At 37.5% G+C, this 23,701-nt stretch overlaps 1 protein-coding gene across 1 annotated transcript in view; it reads right to left on the bottom strand.

The window, feature by feature from the left end:
* Positions 1–23,701, bottom strand: part of SVEP1 (sushi, von Willebrand factor type A, EGF and pentraxin domain containing 1) — a 182,160-nt gene that overhangs the window by 73,022 nt on the left and 85,437 nt on the right. Inside the window, exons 9-18 of the mRNA XM_068553702.1 lie at positions 22,389–22,518; positions 18,743–18,850; positions 17,845–17,976; positions 17,026–17,220; positions 15,654–15,775; positions 13,532–13,640; positions 9,826–9,990; positions 8,693–8,926; positions 6,266–6,427; positions 4,804–4,965 (exon numbers count right to left, since the gene is read on the bottom strand). Coding sequence (XP_068409803.1) covers positions 4,804–4,965; positions 6,266–6,427; positions 8,693–8,926; positions 9,826–9,990; positions 13,532–13,640; positions 15,654–15,775; positions 17,026–17,220; positions 17,845–17,976; positions 18,743–18,850; positions 22,389–22,518 — 1,519 coding nt within the window. The remainder of the gene's footprint in view (positions 1–4,803; positions 4,966–6,265; positions 6,428–8,692; positions 8,927–9,825; positions 9,991–13,531; positions 13,641–15,653; positions 15,776–17,025; positions 17,221–17,844; positions 17,977–18,742; positions 18,851–22,388; positions 22,519–23,701) is intronic.

Raw genomic sequence — 23,701 nt, 5'->3', positions numbered from 1 at the left:
CTATTATTTATTGGGGGGGTCTTTTATTTTTAAAACTTTTAATGTCATTTTGGGTTAGACATGCTTTTCGTAAACAACATGCAGTTGAATATTATCTTTTAACCAAATTGGAAATTCTCTTGCCAAGATTTGGTGGAAAATAAGAAAACAGCCCCCAACATAAATTTTGGTTACATTTGGCAGAGGGATAGTGGGGTAGAGTACCCATGACTAAATCCTTGGGTTGGGGTTTTAGATGGTGATCATAGACAAATTCAGGCAGAGTGTGTGATCTGGAGTCATTTGGGTGAGCCCTAAAACCATTATAAACGCTGAAAACTACTAAAACTATTAAGACTCGTCTGCATAAAATTAAGTATAGGAGACAGGACACAGGGAAACAGCTACTCAGGATATCAGCATACTTATCATTTAGGTTTTGGATTCTTGATGATAAAAATTCGTATAGCAGAAATAATTACCAACATGGTTGAAAATTTTAGAGATACACTTGAGGCTCAAGGGAGCAGGATACTCCAAGTGATGGCATCTCTTTTTTATTGGTATGACAATAAACATTAAGTAAATGACAACACATCTGTCATAATCTCAAGACGCTCTGATCAAATTTCTTAAGCAAAAACAGCTAGGCAAATCTTTTGCAAAAGAGCTCTTTTACGTACCCAACCGACAAAAAGTAGAGAGTTGAATCAAGAGATGACAGAAGATAACATAGATATTAATGCATATTTAGAAAAAAAAAATTTCTGGTGGCTACATTTGCTATATTCAAGGAGAGTTTTAAACTACAAGTATCTTTGTTTCACCAAGAATAAAATAATCTACTCTGTTACTAGATGTACACAGGGCTTTGCACAAACATATTATAGACCTATAGGAGTTTAAAATGGGTTTTCTGATTCCCAAGTTTCCAAAAATGATTGTCTATTTGGAAAAGGTACCTTCCAAATAGCTAATTAGTTAATTGGAAGCATAAATCTTCCACTGATAAAAGTATAAATTTTCTGTTTGAGAGGATATCTATGAATGTGCATGATATGCTAGAAATATAAATGCTGCCACTTAAACCCAAGATGCTATAATGAATTAAACTGTTTTTTTCCATATAACTTTTTTCAGTACAATCTTACCCTTAAAAAGAAAAAAAGACTGTGCCCCTAAAAACTGACAGAATTATACTGTCAGTTGTAGCACATAATTATACTATAATTGTCAAAAATTATACTAAGATATAATAATAATAAAATCTTAAGATTAAAAATCAATAAGCCAATTAGCATCTCAAAATAGCACACATGGTGTTGTGATGTCTATACTTTGCTTTTTGACCTAGAAAGTGTAAAATAAACTTTCATGTGGAAATTAGTTTAAATTACATTCCAAGGGCAGACAGTTGTCATCACAAATATACTTTCCAAGAGTGAATAATCAGCATTTAATATATAATTTATATATGCAGTACATATATATATATATATACACACACACATATACATACACACACATATATGAATGTATAAACATACACATATACATAATAGCACTACCTAGTACACAGTACAGTATTAAATACACACACATGCATACACACATGACACAGTTCCTAATGGACTAATGTCATAAGAAAAGATGTGAGAAAGTTTCATTTTGAACCTTGGCCAGAGAAACTGTGGTTTCTTAATCAAGACAAATGGAACAAAATTCTTCTCACCTCTTCTACTGTAGAGAAAGAGAAAAAAAGTATCCAAATATGCCAAAAGTGATATCAAAATAGAATTAAAAATAAAGCATTGAAATGACCAGGGAAAAATGTAACCTCACATGTCTGTCCCCTGATAGTGTAAAGGAATAAATACAGCCTTGGAGCCATTGGTTTCCTATGACAAAGCCAGAAGTCAAAGCCTTGCATTCTGAGCCTCCTTTTAACTTCATCCTACAGGGTTGGGCTAAGAAGTGTTACCATCCTGTTCCACAAATAATCTTTCCTTCTGTTGGGACCATATGTAAACAACACCATCACCAAAAACTCATTTGTGGGATTAATTATTTTGATAAAAACCATTTTTAAAAAATGGAAAATTTCAGACTCTTCTGTAACCAAGGACTCAAGACTATTTAATATCCTAATAAGTGACAATAGGTGAAATGTATAAAGAATGTTACATTATGCTAACATAGTAATATACTTAAAAGAGAACTGCTATATTTATTAATGATATTTTAAGTTCAACAGGCCAAAGAAGGCAAAAAGTGATATGTCAGCAAAAAATAAGATAAACTGTACAACATGCCCATAAAACATAAATCAGTACAGAAAGAGAAAAGAGGAGAAGGAGAGAAAGAAAGAAGGGGAGGGGGAGAGAGGGAGAGAAAAGGGGTTGGCTGAAAACTAAGGAAAATATGTAAGGGACTGTTTTAGAACTCACACACATTTAAATTTAAAGTAAAAGTAAAATGGTGTTTATCCAGCACCTCAGGGGAAAGTGCCATTACCAAATATTACCAATTCCTACTCAGGACAAGTAGACTGTGGTTAAACATATGCTAGGAATATTAGGAGAAATGGAACAGTTACCAGAAGTTTAGAGATTTTCTGGGAATTATAATTACTTAATTGCAGTAATTTGGTATTAGAAAACCTCAAGGCTTATTTGGAAAGTTAAAGGATAAAAATTTGTCAAATATGAACTTGTTTCACCGTAAAAATCCTAGTTGCTTTTGTGGTTGGAAGGAAGGAAGGAAGGAAGGAGGGAAGGAGGGAGGGAGAGAGGGAGACGGGAGGGAGAGGGAGGGGTGGGGAGGGGGGTGGGGCGCGGATTTTTCCCTGCAGACTTTCTTCCATAGTTAGCTTGTATACTGACAAAATAATAGAGTCTTTGGCAGATCTCTTTCAACCATAATGTGAGGTTTTGTTTGACTTTTAATTAAAAAAAAAAAATCCACAGCTGGTATTACACAACACACATGGTTTATGAGTTTCAAATAGGTCCTAGTTAAATTCTCTTCTCATCAGTGAAACATTAGGCTGATGAACACTGCTCGCCCAATTCCTCAAGTCTAAGAGGCTTTTATCTACTGTGAAATTCTGAGATTCAAACCGATGGAGCATATAAAACCTATTACTCATAGTATGTATTTCCTGTAGCACTTAAGTTATGAGGACTACGACTCCCAGGATGCAATGCTGGACACTCACCGTCCCCTCCCCACCACTACACTCAAACAGCCTAAGCATTTGTTTTCTAGGAATCTCAGCCTCTAACTGGATGCAGATGTATATATGATTGGGGTGCAATGAGCATGGGATGTGTGTGTGTGTGTAGCTTGAGGGAATGGGGAACCAGCAGACTGGCTTCTTAAAAACATCACTCATCAGTAAGGGAAGAGTTTAAACTTTCAGATTGCCATAGACCTTAGGTTTTTCAATAAGGGTATTAAGAATGGGGAGACTGTCATACAGAGTGAAGTAAGTCAGAAAGAGAAAAACAAATATCGTATATTAACGCATGTATGTGGAACCTAGAAAAATGGTACAGATGAACCGGTTTGCAGGGCAGAAGTTGAGACACAGATGTAGAGAACAGACGTATGGACACCAAGGGGGGAAAACCGTGGTGGGCTGGGGATGGTGGTGTGCTGAATTGGGCAATTGGGATTGACATGTATACACTGATGTGTATAAAACTGATGACTGATTAAAAAAAAAGAAACTAGATCAAGGAAAAAAAAAAAAAAAAAAGAATGGGGAGGACACACAATTTTTTAAAAAGTCATCTTTTAGCCAGGCATGCTTGTTCTGTTCCCAGTGATGTAGCAGAGGGAGGCCAACAACTTTTTATTTTTTGCAAAGTTCCACTGAATTTGCAAAGTCATTGCAGTTTATTGGAGTTTCTGGCAATAGACTGACCTTGACTGTCAGACCTAGTTTCACTGTCATTCTAAGTTTTCATCTTTTACTTTTGTTTATGGCTACCAGTTTTTTCACTGCTGGAAAACTGTACTTGGTAGGGATGTTAGAACTACTTGAAAAATAGAACTCTAATCTCTATATTTCTATTTAAACCAGTGGTTCTCAATGTGTGGTCCCTGGACCAAGCAGAATCAGCATCACTTGAGAATTAGTTAGAAACGCAAATTCTCAGGCCCCACACCTGACCTGCTGAATTAAAAACTCTGGGGCTGGGGCCCAGCACTCTGTGTTTTAACAAACCCTCCATGGTGACATTTGAGAACCAAAATTAGTCATACTTTAGAATCACTTGGGGGAACTTCAGAAGAAAACCAGAAAACTGAAATCAGAATATCTGGGCGGGGGGGGGCAGAGATTGGGTTTCAGTATTTTTAAAATACTGATGTAAATGTGCAATGATTCTAGTATGCAGCCAGAGTGGATAATCAATCATGAAAATCTTCAAACTGTAGGGAATGAACATTACAATTCAGAGGTGGTATTTTTAGAGTTTCAAGGAACATTAGATAAGACCTCATTTTATACCCGAGGAATCTAAGTTCCTAGTTGAGATGTATTTCTATCATATCATGTGGCCACATGGTTACAAATGTTGAGGGCTGGGACCAAGTCTTGTGCTTCTTGTGTGTTCCTAACGGTACCAGCACGGTGTTTATATTATGGGTGTTTACACTTAAGTATTGACTGGCCGAATAGAAGGAAACTCTCTATGAAGAGACAGTTATTTACATTCTTTGCATGCAGTAGACATATGGTTTTGCTAAAAAGATTCCACTCCTGCATGCATAGAACCTAGGAGCCTTGAAAAAAAAAAGCGATGTTTAAGACTTAACCTCCACAAGCAGAAATGTCCACAGCTCCTCTCTTCACAGTTGAAGTGTTTTCTGGACATACGAGGCATCCCCGGGAACCAAATGCTGGCTGATAGCTGCCCAGTGGACAAGATTCGCAGGTCTCAAGCCCATTTGATGAGTAGGTGCCTTGTTTACACTGAGCTAAAACGAAAAATGTAACGTGGTTAATAACGATGACATCAGCTATACAAAATTAGCACTGTGTACAATAGGATTTTCCACATTTGAATTTATTTAGGATAGAATGAGGGTCACGAAGAACTCCAAGCATACGTGTTATATTTTAGACTCCCCATACTTCTGTATACTAAGTCTTAGGCTCATTTCCAGTTACTTGTATTATGACCTAGCACGGTGTTTGACACGTAGAAAATGTCAACAAACAGTTTTTGGGTGAAGTTAGAAATCTGCATCTCAGAAAGTCACTCTCATAAGATCAAGCTGTCCCGGGGAAGCTTGTTTTTGTACAAGTTCTCAGCTTGTACACTGTTCTCTTGAGTGACTGAAACAAAACCCCCGATTAAGCTAGAGTCTCATGACTATGCTGGCACCTTTTTCACTCTAAATAAGAACTGGCCCTCTTACCTCGTCCTCCCTACAGACACCATTTCATTTGAGGGTTGGCAGAGAAGAAGTAAAAGTAGTCTTAGCATCAGGCCCAGAGAGGTTAATTAAGCAGCTTTCCCAAACTCATAGCAATGGTTTTGTAGTAGAGCGGGCTTAAGGCCAGATTCCCCAATTCCCAGTGCACTGTCCTTTCCTTCTGCCCTTCTCCTCCGGATGACTCTCATTTTCAGCGCTGCTAACATTTTTAGTGCATTTGCAATCACCTAGCACTGCTCTCAAGTTTACATGTGTCATGAAGTACCCATACCTGCATTGGCAACAGTAGGCAAGGAGGAACAATTTTGCAATTCCTTCTTTTAGGTGTGTCTTACTGTAACTTTAAATGTGAAAGAAAATGTTTCCATCAGGAATGTTCACTGAGAATAACAGTAACAATATTTTGAAAGGACTGGATACTTTAGTAGCAAGAATAGGTGCATATGGGCCTGTAGTTATTCATTTCCAAGTAAATGGAGAGTGAATCTCATCATATCAAATATTATTCTAACAAAAAAGCAGCCTAAATGCTTGCTAAGAGCCATGAAAGTCCTTTCCACCAATTAAAGTGAGATTCACTATAAAACACCCAGGTTAACTGATGAATGTGGATTAGAGTTCTTGACAGTGGAGTTTGACCTAGAGCAATGGACTGTTGCAAAAGGAAAGATAAATGGACTTCTCTAAAGTGAGTAACAGTTTGCAATTAAAAGAAAGAAAAAAATCAATTAATGAAATTGCTTTTGGTAATGCTCGTATTTCATCCTATTTGCCATTGAGATTTTATAACTGGAAACAAAATTTAGGCTTCTGGTCAAAATGAGCACTAAGCCCCTACCTTTACATTCCGAGCTGCTTCTTGAATGGAGATATTCGGTGTAAGTTCCAGTTGGACAGGGTTTGCATTGGAGCTGCCCTTCTTCATCCTGATAGGAGCCCATCAAGCAGCTTTCACAGACAGAATTCTCCAGAGAATAGTAGGTTCCCAAAGGGCAATTAACTGAAGAGAAAACAAGCAGGAAACACTGAATATAGTATGGAATGCGCTTTTTCCCTAAGGCATGAGAGTAATAAAGCCTGCTTCCAGATACTATTGTTTATGGGTTAAATTTTACTGCCAGAGGCTTACTCACATGATAAACCTTCCAGAAACGTATTCCTCTAAACCAACAGTAGATTCTTTTTTGTTGTGGTTGAGAAAATGCAAATTCTTGTTGACCAAGCTTAGTGTTTATATGATGGGGGCTTTGAAGTGTGGGTTAAAGTTCTAATAAACCAGATTATGCTGGAAACACACAGTTCATGGAAGAAGAAGATAAAACAATGAATGTTTAGGTTAATTTGGGGCTTCAAGATATTAAAAATGATTTCATAGCTGTTCTTCTGAATGGTTTCCCTTATGAAATTGAGTGTCCATTATAGCATTATTTCTAGAAATAAAAACAGGCAAAGGTGGTGAGCCTAAAACAAGTGAGTTAAGTCGACCCTTGTCTCTGATTGCAGGAATTACTGCCCACTGAAGGCAAGTCTGAGGCATCCTCAGACCCAAAGGCTCCAAGGAAACAGGCCAATTTTAGAACCTTCCTTCCTGGAAGATTTGGTCTACTATTTGGAGGCCTGGAGTGCAGAATTTCTGAGACCAAAGTGGGATGTTAAATTCACTGAAAGCCTGCTATCGAAGTTAGTATTTTTATAGAGAGGACACTTGAAAGAATCACTTGGGTGATTCTGAGGTGTTAAGGTATGTAAGAATTACCTGGCAACTTATTAAATTTCAGATTCCAATGCCCTGACCCCAAGGGGTCAGATGCATCCGTTTTGGGATGGGGCCTTAATCAAGCTGCATTTTGAAAGCACTTCAGGGTATGCTGACACAGGTAGTCTGAAGACCACACTGAGAAATGCAAAATGTTGGCCAAGGCAATTCCTGATTTTCACTCACAAGTTGAGAAAAAACAAGAGGAGGCTCAGAAAGACAACGTTAATGTGCTTTTGATGGGCTGGGTTTATCACACTGTGAAAAACTCAACTGAGCTCTGGGAATAGCAGTAAGAACTGTTGAGGAAGGTTTTCCGACCAGGACACAAGAGCCCCAACCTACAGAGAGGTTAACAGAAGACTCATGTCAGTTGGTTCCATTGAGCATACAGAGTTTGGTTAGAGGAGATCCCACCATCTATAAATGATGACTTATTTGGGAAAGAGACTGGAACTGATCCAGATTGTGACAGTCTAAAATAGGGGTAAAAGCTAAGGGACTCAGGGGAGGGAGAATGGGGAATGGAAGTTTAATGGGTCTGGGGTCTCCTTTGGGGGTGATGAAAATGTTCTGGAATTGTGATAGAGGTGACAGTTGAATGACATTGCGATTGTACTAAATACCACTGAATTGTATACTTTTTAAAATAAATTTATTTATTTTATTTATTTATTTTTGGCTGTGTTGGGTCTTTGTTGCTGTGCACGGGCTTCCTCTAGTTGCAGCGAGTGGGGGCTACTCTTTGCTGTGCGCGGGCTTCTCAATGCGGTGGCTTCTCTTGTTGCGGAGCACGGGCTCTAGGCACGTGGGCTTCAGTAGTTGTGGCAGGTGGGTTCAGTAGTGGTGGCTTGCGGGCTCTAGAGCACAGGCTCAGTAGTTGTGGCGCATGGGCTTAGTTGATCTGCGGCATGTGGGATCTTCCCAGACCAGGGATCGAACCCGTGTCCCCTGCATTGGCAGGCGGATTCTTAACCACTGCGCCACCAGGAAAGTCCCTGAATTGTATACTTTAAAATGGTTCAGTTTATGCTATGTGAATTTCATGTTGGCTGCCTGGGTGGGAATCTCGGCTACACCACTTACTGTGTTAAACGGTAAGACTTACTGGGTAAGTTCTTAGCCTCCCTGACTTCAGTTTTCTCACGTATAAAATGTACTTAATAAGAATGGTACCTCATACAGTAGCTAAACAGGATTAAACACATGAGACGGGCTCAGCCAGCACACATGAGCGGTCAGAAAGTATGAGTTTCTATTATTGGAGTTGCTGCTGAAAGCTGTGAGGTCTAAAGATCTATAAATAAAACTAAGATTTGAGTCGCTCACCTAAAATAATTTTCTTGTCATGACCAATAGTGGTTATCTAGACTTTTGAGACACTAAGCATGTAACAATAAGAAAATGTAGCTTTCATCACAATATCCCTTTAGAGTTGTAAAACGACTCTATCCATGTCATTTGACCCAATAGGCACCAAATATTTTTGATTACAGGGAGAAGTCTTACCACACATACGCCCTCTCAGCATGGAGCCTGGTCTGCAGAAGAGGAAAGCCTTTTCGGTTTCTAAGGAATTGCTGTCAGCTACAAGCATTTCAGATGCAAGATGAAAGGAATACATGGGCTCCTTAGTAAGGGTCCTTTTCAGTCGATTTGTGATAGTTTCCAACGTCTTAATGAGTCGTTGCTGATTTTCCAATTCAAGGGTATCATTTCTTTCATCGGGTAAGGGCACACTAGCTGAGATAAAAACGAAACAAGAGAAAACATGACACACACACATGGTGTTGCAGGAAGCCATTTGTAGTGAGTTTTTACCAAAGAGAAATAGCATATTAAAAATCTTCCAGGGGGCTTCCCTGGTGGCGCAGTGGTTGAGAATCTGCCTGTCAATGCAGCGGACACGGGTTCGAGCCCTGGTCTGGGAAGATCCCACATGCCGCGGAGCAACTAGGCCCGTGAGCCACAACTACTGAGGCTGCGCGTCTGGAGCCTGTGCCCCGCAACAAGAGAGGCCGCGACGGTGAGAGGCCCGCGCACCGCGATGAAGAGTGGCCCCCACTCGCCACAACTAGAGAAAGCCCTTGCACAGAAACGAAGACCCAACACAGCCAAAAATAAATAAATAAATTAATTAATTAAAAAAAAATAGTTACCACTCTTTAAATAAATAAATAAATAAGTAAATAAAATTGTTTATTTAAAAAAAAAAAAATCTTCCAGGAAAAATAAACTGAAACTTAAACACCACTTACTGAGCAACTAGTACCTGGAGAATATTAAGAACAACACGATTGGTTTTAATCTTTCTCTCCTCTGCTGGATCTACATCACCCTTTTGTGGAGTTCTTCATGATTACATATTAAATTCCTGCAAACTCTCGCTTTTTAAAAACACTCCATAGTTCATCATGTCAAGATGAGCACAAAGCAGGGGGCTTGTTGCTATGGGAACTATAAAATACATCTGTGATATTAAGAAAAAAGTGACAAAACTTGGTTGATTGTGCTTGCCCTAATTTTCAGTTCCAGGGTCATTTCCTAATAATGATAACAAATAGAAAATTTGAAAAACAGGTCTCCAACCAAGAATTTCCCACTATATTAACCTTTTCACAAATAGATAGTCTATCCCTTACCTGTGATGTTAAAAATTAACTTAATTTTGTGGTCAGATAATGGGGCACTTCTTTTAATCCGTGAAGATCTGGCTTTGCCAGCGCCCGTGGGTGTTTCTCGCACAGTGTCCAGGAAGTCATCGTAAGAGTAATCCAGCCTGTTAGCTGCAGCCCAGCCGCCAGGTCCTGGACAGTTGGGGCAGAGAGACAAAAGAAGTTACACTTGCACCTTTATCAGCGTTTAGGTTCTAATGTTAGGCCACAAATCAAACTGTCCTTGATCATTGCTTAAATTGCCCATAATATACCATATACGAGGTTTCGTCTGTAATACCATATTGTAGCTTTAGGCGCTTCATATTAAGTTTAGATTGCCAATGAATTCCGTAAAAAGTATAAAGCAAAATCTCTGTAGAGCTATATAGGCATTTAAAACATTCTATCCTTGACCTAATAATAAATTACCTTAACTTTGGAGGAAATGGGAGGAGGTACAGATTTTAGTCAATTCCTATTTCCCTTCAGGGTTTGCTCCATTCTTGCTTTTTTATATCAGCGTTATAAACTTAATGCATGCAAACAGATTTCCTTTTGTGAAGACTGTTCAAATATCTGCATATCTGCATTGTATTTCAAAGGTGGGGGTAGTTTCTGAGGGCAGCATGTAAGTTAAATGATTGCGTGGTTAGGAAACTACGCTGGAGGCAGCATGGCTGCACGTGATTCTTTAGATGCCCTCCATATCGTTGTGATGGCTTCTCATATATGTTGTACGGCTGCACAATCTTAGTCAAGCTCCTTTCATCTCTCTGAATCTCAGTTTCTTTGTGTCTACACTGAGATAATTGTGCTTTCCTCATAGGTTTGCCTGTGGAATAATTGAGCTAATTTATGCAAACTATCTAGCTCATATTTGACTCATTCTAAAACCTCAGTGATAGTAAATGATATTAATATTGGTCTAGGCATACTGTTGTTGCTTAGTTAGGTGCTTTAAACATCAAATTCTATTTATACAGGCTTGTCCACTTAAGTAAGTTGGTTTTTGAGGGTTTTTTTTTTTTTTTTTTTTTTTTTTAGCGTAATTCATGTTTGGGGCCATTAAAAAGAACTGGGATCAATATTTTTGCTTTTCACTTAAACATTTGTCCCACAAGTGTCATGTAGCCATTACGTTGATAGAAAAAAAAAAACAGATTAGCAAAGAGAAAAATATAAAAGATTACTTATAATTCCATCACATAGAAATAATGACCATAACATTTTAGACAAGAATTTTTTCTATGAATATATAAACACACACATACACATTTATGCATACATACATATATATATATATATATATATATATATATATATATATATATATATATATATATATATATATATATAGCTAGAATAAAAATAAACATACCGCACTTTTAACAAAACGAGATCATACTATATGTATATTATTTGGTAATTGTTTTTCAAATTTTTTCAAAAATATAATATTTCTGTGTCAAACGGTTTCATAATATTCTCTTCTATAGCTATACTACAAACTAAGCAGGTTTCTATCTTCAGACTTTTAGGTTATTTCAAAATTTTAGAACATCCTTGTACATACACTATTTCATAAAGTATAGGACACCATCAATGAGAAGACACATCCCAATTTCACAGATGTCCAAATGAAAAGTGTACATCTTAGAATTTATAAAATGTGGTACATGTTTGTACATTAGCATGACTTTTATCTTGAGAAATATCCTTAGAAGTGGAATTTCTGGGTCCGAGCATTTTTAATCCTTTAGATACGTATCGTCAAATGCCCTTCAATGTCTCCTCTACACACAATATATGAATATGATTTTTTTCTCCTGACACCCTTGCCAACTCTGGGTATTATGATTCTTATTCAAATTCGTTAATCTGACAGGTCAAAAATGGCATCTCATTTTAGTTTTCATTTGAATTACATGATTATTATAAGATCAAACAATTTTAATATATTTATTGGCCCTTTATTTTCCATACATTATGACTTGCCAAGGTGTTATAACTATTACGCTGATCTTGTGACTCTGTTGTGAGGACACTCAAGGAGGAAGGGTTCTCTCTTAGGATCACTTGTACCACATGCCATCTGGATCCTTCTAGAATAACAAACATCACCCATCTCAAAGCATCATGATGACAACTGACTCCCTCTGTGTGTATCCCTGCACCCTTGCAACCTACCTCAACAATCTGGGGGTTGAGGGAAACCTGGGTCATGTGTGACAGAAGAGGCATTGTTATTCTAGATGTGCCACTGCCAGCTCCCCTGCCACTGTCACCTTGTGTTTTTCTGTCTAAAATTTTAATGTCCAATATGTTCACTGAGAAGTTGTACATAATAGTTAAAATTGGAAAACGACCTAAAGCCTAACAATAGGAAATTGTTTATATAAATTATGGCAAACTGATAAAATAATATGTAGATATTAAAATTGTACTGAAGTATAATATTTATGACATAAAAATGTCCTGAATAAAATCTAACCTAAAAATTCACGTTTACAAAATAGTATGGGTCAGCATACATATGCACGTACGGTTACATATTCATTAATATATTAACAGAATTATTTCTGGGATTGCAGGTTATCTCAATATCATTCTTTGTTCTTTAGCATTTTTCAAATTTTTGCAATAAACATATATGCACAAATAATATTTTTAAATTTAAAAATCTAAAGCAACCTTCAACATCACTCAATGCTGAATCACTAAAAACATGACTAGTGTCAGAAACAAAAAGGATGTCTGCTGTCATGTGAATTAATACTATCTCAACCTTCTAAGCACTTTATTTATACTTGTACTTCCTCATTCAATCCTTACAATGGCTCTATGAGTTCAGTACTCTTATATACCCAATTTACAGGTGAGAAAATGGAGGCACAGAGTGGTTTGAGAACTTGGGCTCAAGACCACACACCTAGTTGGTGGGGAAGCCAGGATTCGGACCTTACTAGTTGCTTGTAGAGTTCATGTGCTTTAAACACAACACTATTTTGTTATCACTATTATATTTTAAAACATTACTCTGCAAGTTCTGGACAGTTTTATAAGAATGAAATAAAAATAATTACTGGAAAGGACAATTTTGTTAATTGAGAGACACAATTGAAATCCAGAAATCTGAAGACAGTAAGCTAAATGGCCAGATGGACCAGCCAAAAAAAATCACATAGCACACTTTGGAGTAGCTTTAATAAAAGTTATATGTCAATTATATCTCAAAAAAAAAAAAAAAAACAAGAAAAAGGTGTTCAGACTCTACATGAAGAAAACATCAGAATTCCACTTGAAGGTATATTAGACTTGAATAAATGGCTTACTTGCAATTTAAGTTAAATGCCATATAAAAATTGCTGTTAGTACTTTATAGTTATTACTATTCTCTTCTAAGATCTCATATGAATATTTGAATTTTACAATCATAATGTGACTTAGTTTTCTTAGTTTTTATCATCTTGAGGCATTTTGGCTAATATTTTGAAAGAATTTATTTGATACCCCAAATGTAATATATTTATAAAGATCATTAAGCACAGTATCAAGTTATCCAGTCATCCTAAAATACTTGATGAATAAATGAATGAAAGATCATTTTTCCAGTTTGCCCCACTCTTCTGGAATGATTTTCTTAGTCTGCAGATCAGTTTTGCCAACTACCCACACTAAATAATTTCATTACCAATTGCAAAGCCATTTTCATACTCATAATTATATTCGAGGCAGTATTTTTTGGTCAGGTCCTCCAGTCTGCAGTCAATGTCATCAGCATCACTACAAAATGATGGGACCTGCAAATAAAAAATGAAGAGGACAAAATGTACTTCACATCTGGGTGTGCCTTGGATAAGCCCTTTGCTCCTCTGGCCTTCACATCTCCATCAGTAGGAGGGAGGGGAGGGCCCTAGAGCTCTGTCTGTTCTTAAAAAGGCTCCTGACCCTCCTCCATGCCCTCCCCTACCTCCTCTAAGTGCCTGTGGACCACCAGGATTAGCCTCATGCCTTTTCTTTCGGTTTGTATCACTTACCGCAAGAAACCCAGGACTCTTGGGATATCTCTTGTCTCTTAACTTTCACCCCATTTGGCTTTTTTTAAATTGAAGTGCAGTTGATTTACAACATTTTATTAATGGCTCTTTAGATCCCTTTTCTCTGACCCTATCTCCCACCCTTCTCCAAGTCCTCAAAACCCTCCTTGATGCCCTCTGAAATGCAGTCAGTAATCAGCCAATCTCCTATTATTATTATTATTATTTTTAACCTCCTCTCTTTATATTCTCTTCATTTTTGCTCTCAATGAAACCTGACTTCCTAGTTTTCTTAGGTGGTGGGCATGGAGGAAGTGTCCTCCTCACTCTTTACTGCTGTTTCCAGATCACGCTCCCATGAACCTCCTTGAAGCCTCAGAGTTTTGAAGTTCCTGCAATCAACTATACCACACACTGACCCTCCTTGTGGCCATCACCTACAGCCCTCCCCCACTCTGAGTTACCCTCTCATTCCGAGAACGCTTGGTAACCGTCCCTGTCACAGCCCTCGGTGATTCCTGCATCCACCCAGCTGATCCTTCTATCACCTTGGAGTCTCACTTCCTCGTCCGTCTTCCAGCTCTACTTTGTCACTTGACATACATGAGACATACACTTGAGGGTATGTCTCACGATCATACCCTCAGACCTCGTCGTTACCAGTAACTGCACCTTCTCCTACTCCCAAGAATCCAACAATTCTTTGACTTCATCAGAATCTATAATCCACTGATGCTACCCACCTCCTCACTGTCTCTCAGCTCCTGATGTCTTCACTTCCTTATTTGCCCATCTTGGATCCCATGGTCTACCACCATGAATTACTCCCGTGCATGCACCCTCCTCAATTTGTTTGCCTGGAGAACCTTTAACCCTGGTTAAATTCATTGCTCTGCTTTCTCCACATTAGCGCCCACATGCTCAACTATAGCTTAGGAGAAAACACAATGCTGCTTACTGCCAATCCTACTACATTTCCCTAGTATATTCATTTATGCTCTCCTAGAAAATTATTTTATACCATGTTCTGTTTTCTCAAACCTCCAGCAACTCCTCCCCATCCACATTCCAGGCTGATCATTCCGCATCTTTTTTCACAGATCAAATAGTCACAAAAGACCCTTCCTTCACACACTTACATCACCATGTGGACTCACTCCTGTATCTATGCTCCTGTACACTCCGCCTCCTTGATGCCTCTCTTTCTCTCACACTCTGTATCAAATCTACTACTACTACTACATCTACTTTCAGAATCTATCCAAAATCTAAGCCACTCAACTCTGTTACGGATACAAATATATATATATGTCATCATTTCCTGCCTTCAAGACATTCAACACAGTTAAATACATTGTTTTGCTTTCCTGGAATCACTGAAAGAGTCCTAAACAAAAACGCATGAAAAAGAAAATCCTTTAAATGTTCAATGATCTCCTCATCATAAAAGAAATATAGTCTACAATGGCATTTTTGTCATACTTTAAATAACAAAGCAAACATTCTCAAACCACATGGACCCTAAGCTTTCCTTGCTGACTTGGAGTGTTTTAAAAAATTCAAAGTGCTTTAACACAGATTTACATATAATTCACTCCAGAAGTCCAAAAACCTATGAATAATTCTAAATATGAGGAGCAAGTTTGGGTCACAAAGAAGAAGGGAATCGTCAGGACAAAGAAGTTTTGTTGCAGGTGACCCAGAGAGGTTACAAAAAACTCAACAGCGAGTGTCCTTTCAAATATGGCAAGCAACAAAGGAATGCTACTGACATACCATTTTCCCCAGGGTGGTCTCAAAGGCTTCAGAAAACTTCTTCAACAGATCTGTGTCATCACAACGAGTTGCTTTGTACAGCATCTCAAAGGACTTGAACCCATGATTTGCAAAACGTTTTACTGGAAAATGTTGGAAAAAACAGCTCCAGTTGGTTAGTGTTTTCAAAACAACGATTTAATTTTCTGTGCAATTAACTGTAACTTGGTATTTTAATCCTGACATGATTTGTGGGATTGTTATAAAAACAAAAGATGACAGTTAAGGAACGTTTCCAGGCATTAACTGATCATAATAAACCATGAGCCAAGCAGCTCTGTACCCAGTTACCCGGTGATAAGTTTGCTTTGATATATTATTCTTTACCTTCCAATCATATTAAAAAAAGGAGCATTTAAGAGAAAAAGAGATATAAAAATTCTCCTCATTATATTCCTGGGAATCTTTGAAAAATCCTAGCTGCATCAAAGATATTATAATTTATATTTATGTAAACTTATAACTTATATGTTTATTATATTTTCAACCAATAGACATTGAAAATTTTCTGAATATTATGTGAAATTCTATTTCTTGAAAGTGTAATTTCACAAAGATAAATTTTTCCTTGGATCAGAAGCTTAGAATTTAGACTCAGCAAGATGTCTTGGAATATTCAGAGACGATGTCTCCTAATAGCGTCACCATTAAAATCCTACTGTCTAAATCTTTGATAGAGGTGAGTGATATCACTTTTATTCGCTTCCCAAATTTGGGGAAAAAAATAGCTCAAGTAAGTGGGCTTTACTCTTCTTCTAAGACACTGGCATTTAAACTTCACCTACAGTACTAGATCAAAGATTCACTCCAGAAAATATTATTTACACTAGACAAAGATATTGGGTTATTTTTTTAATAATATGTAAGATTACAGAATAGCTCTAAATCTAAATCACTTCTAAAGAGAATGCGACTGATCTCTCACTGCATCACGTATATTGGCTCTTACTTTAAACATAAGCTCTTCTAAAGACTCTAAGACTATACTTTATAAGTTGAAGTTTACACGTCAAGAATGACATGCTGACAAGTCTCTTCGGATAATTCTGGTAAATAAAAATGAGAGCGCCAAGATGGTTTTGCCATAAACTGAGTCTTATCCTATAGCAATCCGATGAATAGCAAGACGCTGGGGGGCTAATATCTTAAGTAAAGGGACAAGCATTTCTCTTATCTGCAAACACTTCAAATTCACGGCACCATTTTCCACTCACCAAACCTAATCCCTATATTGAAGCAATTTTTCCCTTTAACGTTTAGAAATTTATACACATAGGCAGACAAATACATATTCACACATATGAAAGGAGTCCAGAAAATAATTAGAACTTACTAGCACAGTCTGGCCATTCAGTGGAATATGGTGGTTTCCAGATACCATCTTCATAAGCACAATAATACTTGTCAGTAGACCCTTCTGTGAAATCATAGCCCTCTAAGCAACTTAATGTGCAGTTAACTCCAGCACTATCTTGAGTACATATAAAATCCCCATTTACAGGTGTAAATGGAACTTCACAGGGGGAACCTGTGTAAAAAAAATTGTATTGCTCATATACAGTGGTATAAGAAATACAAATTAAAATCCAGGAGTCTAAGCTGAATTTTGAAAAGGATTCCTCCTGTCCGCCACTACTCCTAGAAAAACTCTCACAGTAAATCCTTAGTGCGGGATTGTTGCAAAGTCTGCTTTTTGATTCCTAGGTGGGTATAGTTAAAAAACTGTACCTATGTGTAATTATGGGTAATTAATTACCTATGTGTAACTGTGCATATTTTATGAAAAGATAAAGTACTTCTGATTTGCGAGTTATTTTTTGGCATTCCTTTAAGAAAAATGAAAACCAGATAACATTACATAGGAAATACATTTTCTGAATCTGTCTCCTCAAGCATTCAGAATAGGATCATGACAACAATACAACTTTGGAGAAAATGTTAATAAGTCGTTAATTAAAGACTACCCCGGAAGACAATATTTCTATTTACCATGAAGTGAAGGAATAATAATCAGAAATCTCAATAAAATCTGTCAGTATTCTAACTTTAAACATCTACTGCTCATAGCCTATTTTCTTTCACAAAATAGAGTGCAACAGCGATTACATATATCAAGTTCAACTAGATTTTTGGAGGCTTATGCAGAGTATACCTTTTATGATAATGTGGATGTCACATGTTCTGTTATTGCCTGAGGGGTCAGTGGCTGTGTACCGCACTACCGTCTCCCCGTGAGGGAAAAGGTCTCCTGGTGTATGACTTCTGGTGATGGCCAACACAGCCCCTAGAAAGGAAAGAAGGGGAAAGAAGGAATCCAATTTGGGGGTTATTGTGTGCAGTCACTTTATTTGATTTGAATTTTCATTTTCTATTTATACAAACCAGCTGGGCATTCTATTTGTACTGATTTGGCAGCTAGTAGAAAATAAAAGATATAATCTTATGCTATAACACAGAAGTTGTTGACTCAAAAACCTATTAAATTAAGGCATTCTTACTAAATAAATTATTTCCCTTGAATAGGTCAGTCTCTGTGAATATTGGAAATTTAATTAAGAATTCTATTTAACTTGCATTCTTACTGTTTTGGGGGTTTCGGTCAAAGCTTTAAAGTGAACTTCAGCTATATTAGCTCATTTTTTTCTGTTTTCCCATGAATTTTTATAACTTTTTTGACAAATGTTTAAGAACTGAGTATGAAAACAGAGAACTGCATTAGATTTACCAATAGGATGCATAGTTTATGTCTTTAGGACACTGGAAGCTTAGAGACTCAATGAATTTATTAGAACACTTTCAAATAAAACATCTTGTACACGTTTAATAATGTCCACTGAATACTGAATGAAAGGAAAAGCCATGGATAGGTAAGATTAATAATGTTAAATTATATATAATTATCCTAGCATTAAAACGTATTACCTTATATAATTATTCCTTCTATTTAGATGTAATTTGCTTTTCATTTCTCTTTTATCTTTTTAAAAGCTTTTTAAAATAAAGCATAATTCGGCGGTAACATACTGACAACACGACCTCTGCGTTCTCACCTGAGTTGTCCGAGAACTGAGGCTCATCCCAGGTGGCAGCATGCTCCTTCTCGGAGACCTGGACTGGAGGTGGGGATCTGCACCAGTCTATGCTAGGTGGTTCTACATCTAAAGAACATGAAATCAGAGAATGAAGTCACAATTGATGCTCAAAACTGATGAGGAAGGTTGCGAGAGAGAACTGAAGTCTACTTGTGCTGACAGAGAACCTTGACCTTGTTAGACACAAGGCTGGCCCTGGGGTCCCTTTGATGATGAGGTATGTTTCATCCCTGCCCTCAACATCAAAAGAAAAAGCTGATTCTTGCTATACGTCCCTCTGCCTGTTGAAGAAGAAATACCAGATTGCTACAATCACCATGAGTACCGCAGTATGAAAGGCAAATTTAGGATACGGAGAGCATTTAATTTGTGAGTTTTGCCACTGGTAGTTGAGCTGATCCACCTAGAAGTGTAGACAACCTTCCCAGATAATTGGAAGGCGTGAAATGACCAAAGCAGTCATTTCACTGGGATCACTCCCACGATCCTCCTCTTAACGGAAGGGCTGACAGATGCTAAATGGAAGGACCAATGGGCAGAGATCCGAGTCACGCTGTAGAATACGAAGATGTAAGTGAGGATGCTGTATTGTTGGAAGGCCAGGAGGTTATGTCCATAGATGGGACACCGGAGTCTAAGATTCCTAAGGTTGATAAATTCCCGGTAAAGACAAAGAGCAGGGTGTGGACATGGGAATGGGGGGCTACAGTGGAGAGGGGGTGAAAGCCATGGTAGAAATGAAAGAACTGTGCGTCTGTTGCTGGGCACTGTAATCTACACTGAAGGAGGGGTTTGAGGCGGCGGCGCGGGTGAGCCAGGTTTCAAAGCTCTGATGGAATGTGGTGGAATTTTTAGGATGTCAGTAAAGGACAATAAAGAAGGTGTAAAGGAGGAAATTTTAACATAACTATTAATGTTTACACTTTTGCAATGTCCTTCTATCTGTAATAACATGCCTTTGAGGGAGACTGGACGAATACTACTTTTCTAATTATATAGGTAAGTAATCTTAAACCAGGCAAATTTAAGAGACTTGCCTTAGGTCATTAAGCTGGTAAATTATAGTCATAGGCCTCAAGACTAGGATGATATACTATCAATGACATATGGAAACATATAATTCTGAAATTAAACGAGCTCTACCTCTGGAGAATATACAGATTTTTGTTTTAAGCTAAGTCTTATGAATACACGTTCAGTTTTTCTCTTTTCCTCATGTTTGTCATTTCCTTAGTACAGGACCTTTGGTTTACTACTTTCCTAGGCTGTAAACTCTGTCAACCAGCAATGGAGCCTCTTTTGCTCACAGTTAGGTCTCCACGGCCTAGCACGGCACCTGGCCCATAACAGATGCTCAGAAAAAGTTGCTGAATAAAGAAAAGAATGAAGGAATGCTCGCAGGAGGTCAGTGCACTTTGAGAATGCTGAATCAAGCCAATTCATAGTTAAATTTACAAATCCAACAGTATTTATTATTTTCCCAAAAGAAATTGCAAATGAAATAGTTCCAAGATTTTCTAAATTTATCTGATTTTAGCCAAACAGTTTAAAGTTGAAATTCAGGGACAGGAGAGCAGTAAGACAAGACGAGGCCAATGACTGTCAAAGAATTGGAGGTACCAGCAGATGCATTGTCTCCAAGAAGGAGAGAAAGTCCTTTCAAAGCAAGTGAGGCAGCACTCTGCGGAATGTTAAGCAAAAGCGTTCCTATTTCCTCTCATTTATCATTAAGACACCAACACCCCCGTCATCCGAAGAAAACAAGAAAATGTAGGCTTTGGAATATTTTCTGTGTCTCTCTCTCCCTCTCCCTTTCTCCCCCACTCTCTCTTTCCCCCTCCTTCTCCTGTCCCCTCCTCCCTCCCATTTCCTCTCTCTCTTTCATAATTTGAAAATTCAGCTAGTGTCTAGCTAGACACTCGAGTACACTTTTTACATTTCAGCATGCTGACCCTTCATTGTAAAAAATGAAGCTTGGCAAACTCTTGAATCACATTTTCATGTTTAAAATCACAGCGCCATAAAAACAAACCCAACATATTTTTCATGTGACTGATAAAGCTCATGCTTAAAACAACCTTGAAAAAGCAATTAAAAACAACTAAGCACTATGACATGAACTAGACTGACTTTTATATGAGTCTTTTTATCTACTTTCACCAAAACCTATCATTTCCAGGGTAAGAAGCCAGTTTGATACACATTAGTTATTTCAAGAGGTTATGTAAAAGTCTTAAAATAAAATGAATTTAATGTACTGAATTTTAAAATAAACATTAAAAATATATCTGAGACCAAAATACAAAAATGTTAGTATATTTACACAGAGCTTAATGTGTCAGGCACTACCTTGAGCAGTCTGTATATCTTAACTAATCAAAAAATCTCACAATAACCCTATAAGGTAATATATTTATTAATTCTATTTCTGGATGAAGAAACTGAGGCACAGAGAGGTGACCGGTTACACTGCCTTAAGTGGGAGAGCTGGCTATGGAGTCAAGCAGTTTGGGTTCAGAATCTGTGGTCTTGAGTGCTACAGACCACTTCAAATACTCTCCACGTATTAAGTCTTGCTGGTGGGTATCTGGTATCTACTGAATTGATTGAAAGCACAAACACCAACTGCGAGATGATGGAGTAAACCAAACCAAAAAAATAAAGTAAAATAAAAAAGAAGGAGTGATGTATAGCAGTGGGATGTGAGGATGGAGAGACTGGGACAGATTTCAGAGATATTAAGGAGATGAAACCAGTAGAACCTGATGAGGTACTGGATGTTGGTGATGGAGGGAGAGGAATCAAGAATGACTTCCAGATTTCTGCAGTGGTAGCTAGGTCTTCACTCCATTTTCTGAGCTAAGAAATATTTTAGGTTTGGGTGAGTTTGAAGTGCCTGTGGGGCATCCACATGGCAAAGTCGGTAGGCAGAATTGTATATTGCTCTGAATTTCAGAAGAGAAATCTGAGCTGGAGATAGAAATCTGGGAGCTGTCAGTTAACAAAATTACCAGGAAAACTAGAGAGAAAGAAAGAGAAGAGGGCCAAGGCTGGAATCCTGGGGATGATCCAAACTTGAGAGTTGGTCTGAGGAAGAGAAGCCTAAAAAAGCAATCAAGGAGGAAAAATGAGGATAATGGGGGAAAAAACCCAGAAAGACTGGTGTCAGAGAAGCTACGGAAGGAGGCAGTTTTGATAAAGAGAGCATTGTTAGTAATGTAAAATCTATGGAAACATGTCAAATAAGGAGTGAAAAGTGTGCAGCAGGATTAGTTCTAGAGATCACCGTAACCTTGATGAAAGTAGTTTCTATGAGTGAAGGAGACAGAAGCCAGACTTGAGTGACTTTGAGAATAAATGGCAGTTAAGCCAAAAGAGATGGCAACCATTGGGAACTTTTCAAAAGGCTCATATAGGAAGGGGTCAAAGAGATAGAGTGATAATTAAAGGGTACGTAGGTTTCAAAGAGGAAGTGGCTTCAGTAGGCTTCAATGACAGAAGGAAGAATCAGTGAGAAAGGAGCTGTTGAAGATAAAGGAGAAGCAAAATCTTTGGGGGTACTGGATTATTTTCACAAACCTACCCAAGTAATTTGAAGACTTACCAATAACCTTGATATGGAAAGTGCAGCTGGCTTGGTTGCTGGATAGGTCAGTTGCTGTGTACGTGACAGCAACATCTCCAATTGGGAAAAGATAAGGTGGGGTAAAAGCTGGATGAACGTGGATTGACACCTATTGGAGAGAAATATTTGGAAAGTTAAAGTTAATATTAATAGTACTTTTATTATTTTTTGTTTTATATATTATTAGCAAAGTGAAGTCAAAAAGACACAATATTTTACGTATAGCAAAAAGGAAAAAAAATCAGACATAGCCTTTGGTATACTTCTTTCTAGACTATTTATCTATATAGCTTATAGAGTTGGGATACATATGAAATGTTGTTCCTTTTTTATTAAACATAATATCTTAAAACATTTTTTATGCTCTTACATAGTTTTTAGAACTTATGACTCTTAAATACCTTTATAACCTATATAATAAATACATGGCAATTTTTTAAAAGAAAAATCTATTCAAGGACATTTAAATTGGTCCCAAATTTTAATGTTGTAAGCAGCACTACGATGAACAGTTTTGTACAGATAATTTAAAAATATTTTTATTCTGTCCTTATAATAAATTTCCAGAATCAGAATTATTAACCTCAAAGTCATTAGCATTTTATTGATTGATAAAACAAAATTTATTTCCCAGATCATGATAAAAATTTGCATTCCCATTGTTAGTATTTGATAGTATCATTGTCAAAGTTCCCATTCAAAGTTCTCTGATCTATATTAAATATCATTACCTTTTGGTAAATCAAAAATATGGCATGAGGTCATTGTTTTAATTTGCAGTTTCTTAATGTCTTATGGTAAGATTAAATTCTCATATGATTGCATGATATAGATATAGTCTTCCCTTTTTGAACCATATGTTTGCCTTCTCAGTCCGTTTGAAAATTATAATGTGATAAAGATAAATTTATATTAATATGTGATGTAATAAACATTCTAACATTTGACATATTTGAAGCATTTTTCTCTAGTTTGCTAGAGAACTATTAAAAATACAAATTGAGGGACTTCCCTGGTGGCGCAGTAGTTAAGAATCCACCTGCCAATGCAGGGGACGTGGGTTCGATCTCTGGTGTGGGAAGATCCCACATGCTGTGGAGCAACTAAGCCCGTGTGCCACAACTACTGAGCCTGCGCTCTAGAGCCCACAAGCCACAACTACTAAGCCCAGGCGCCACAACTACTGAAGCCCGTGCACCTAGAGCCCATGCTCCACAACAAGAGAAGCCACCATAAGGAGAAGCCCGCCCACAACGGAGAGTAGCCCCCACTCTCCACAACTAGAGAAAGCC

Source organism: Eschrichtius robustus, chromosome 10 (genome assembly GCF_028021215.1).
Source record: "Eschrichtius robustus isolate mEscRob2 chromosome 10, mEscRob2.pri, whole genome shotgun sequence".
NCBI classification, from domain to species: domain Eukaryota; kingdom Metazoa; phylum Chordata; class Mammalia; order Artiodactyla; family Eschrichtiidae; genus Eschrichtius; species Eschrichtius robustus.
Note: the sequence above shows the minus strand (reverse complement) of the source record. Positions and strands in the feature narration are given on the sequence as shown.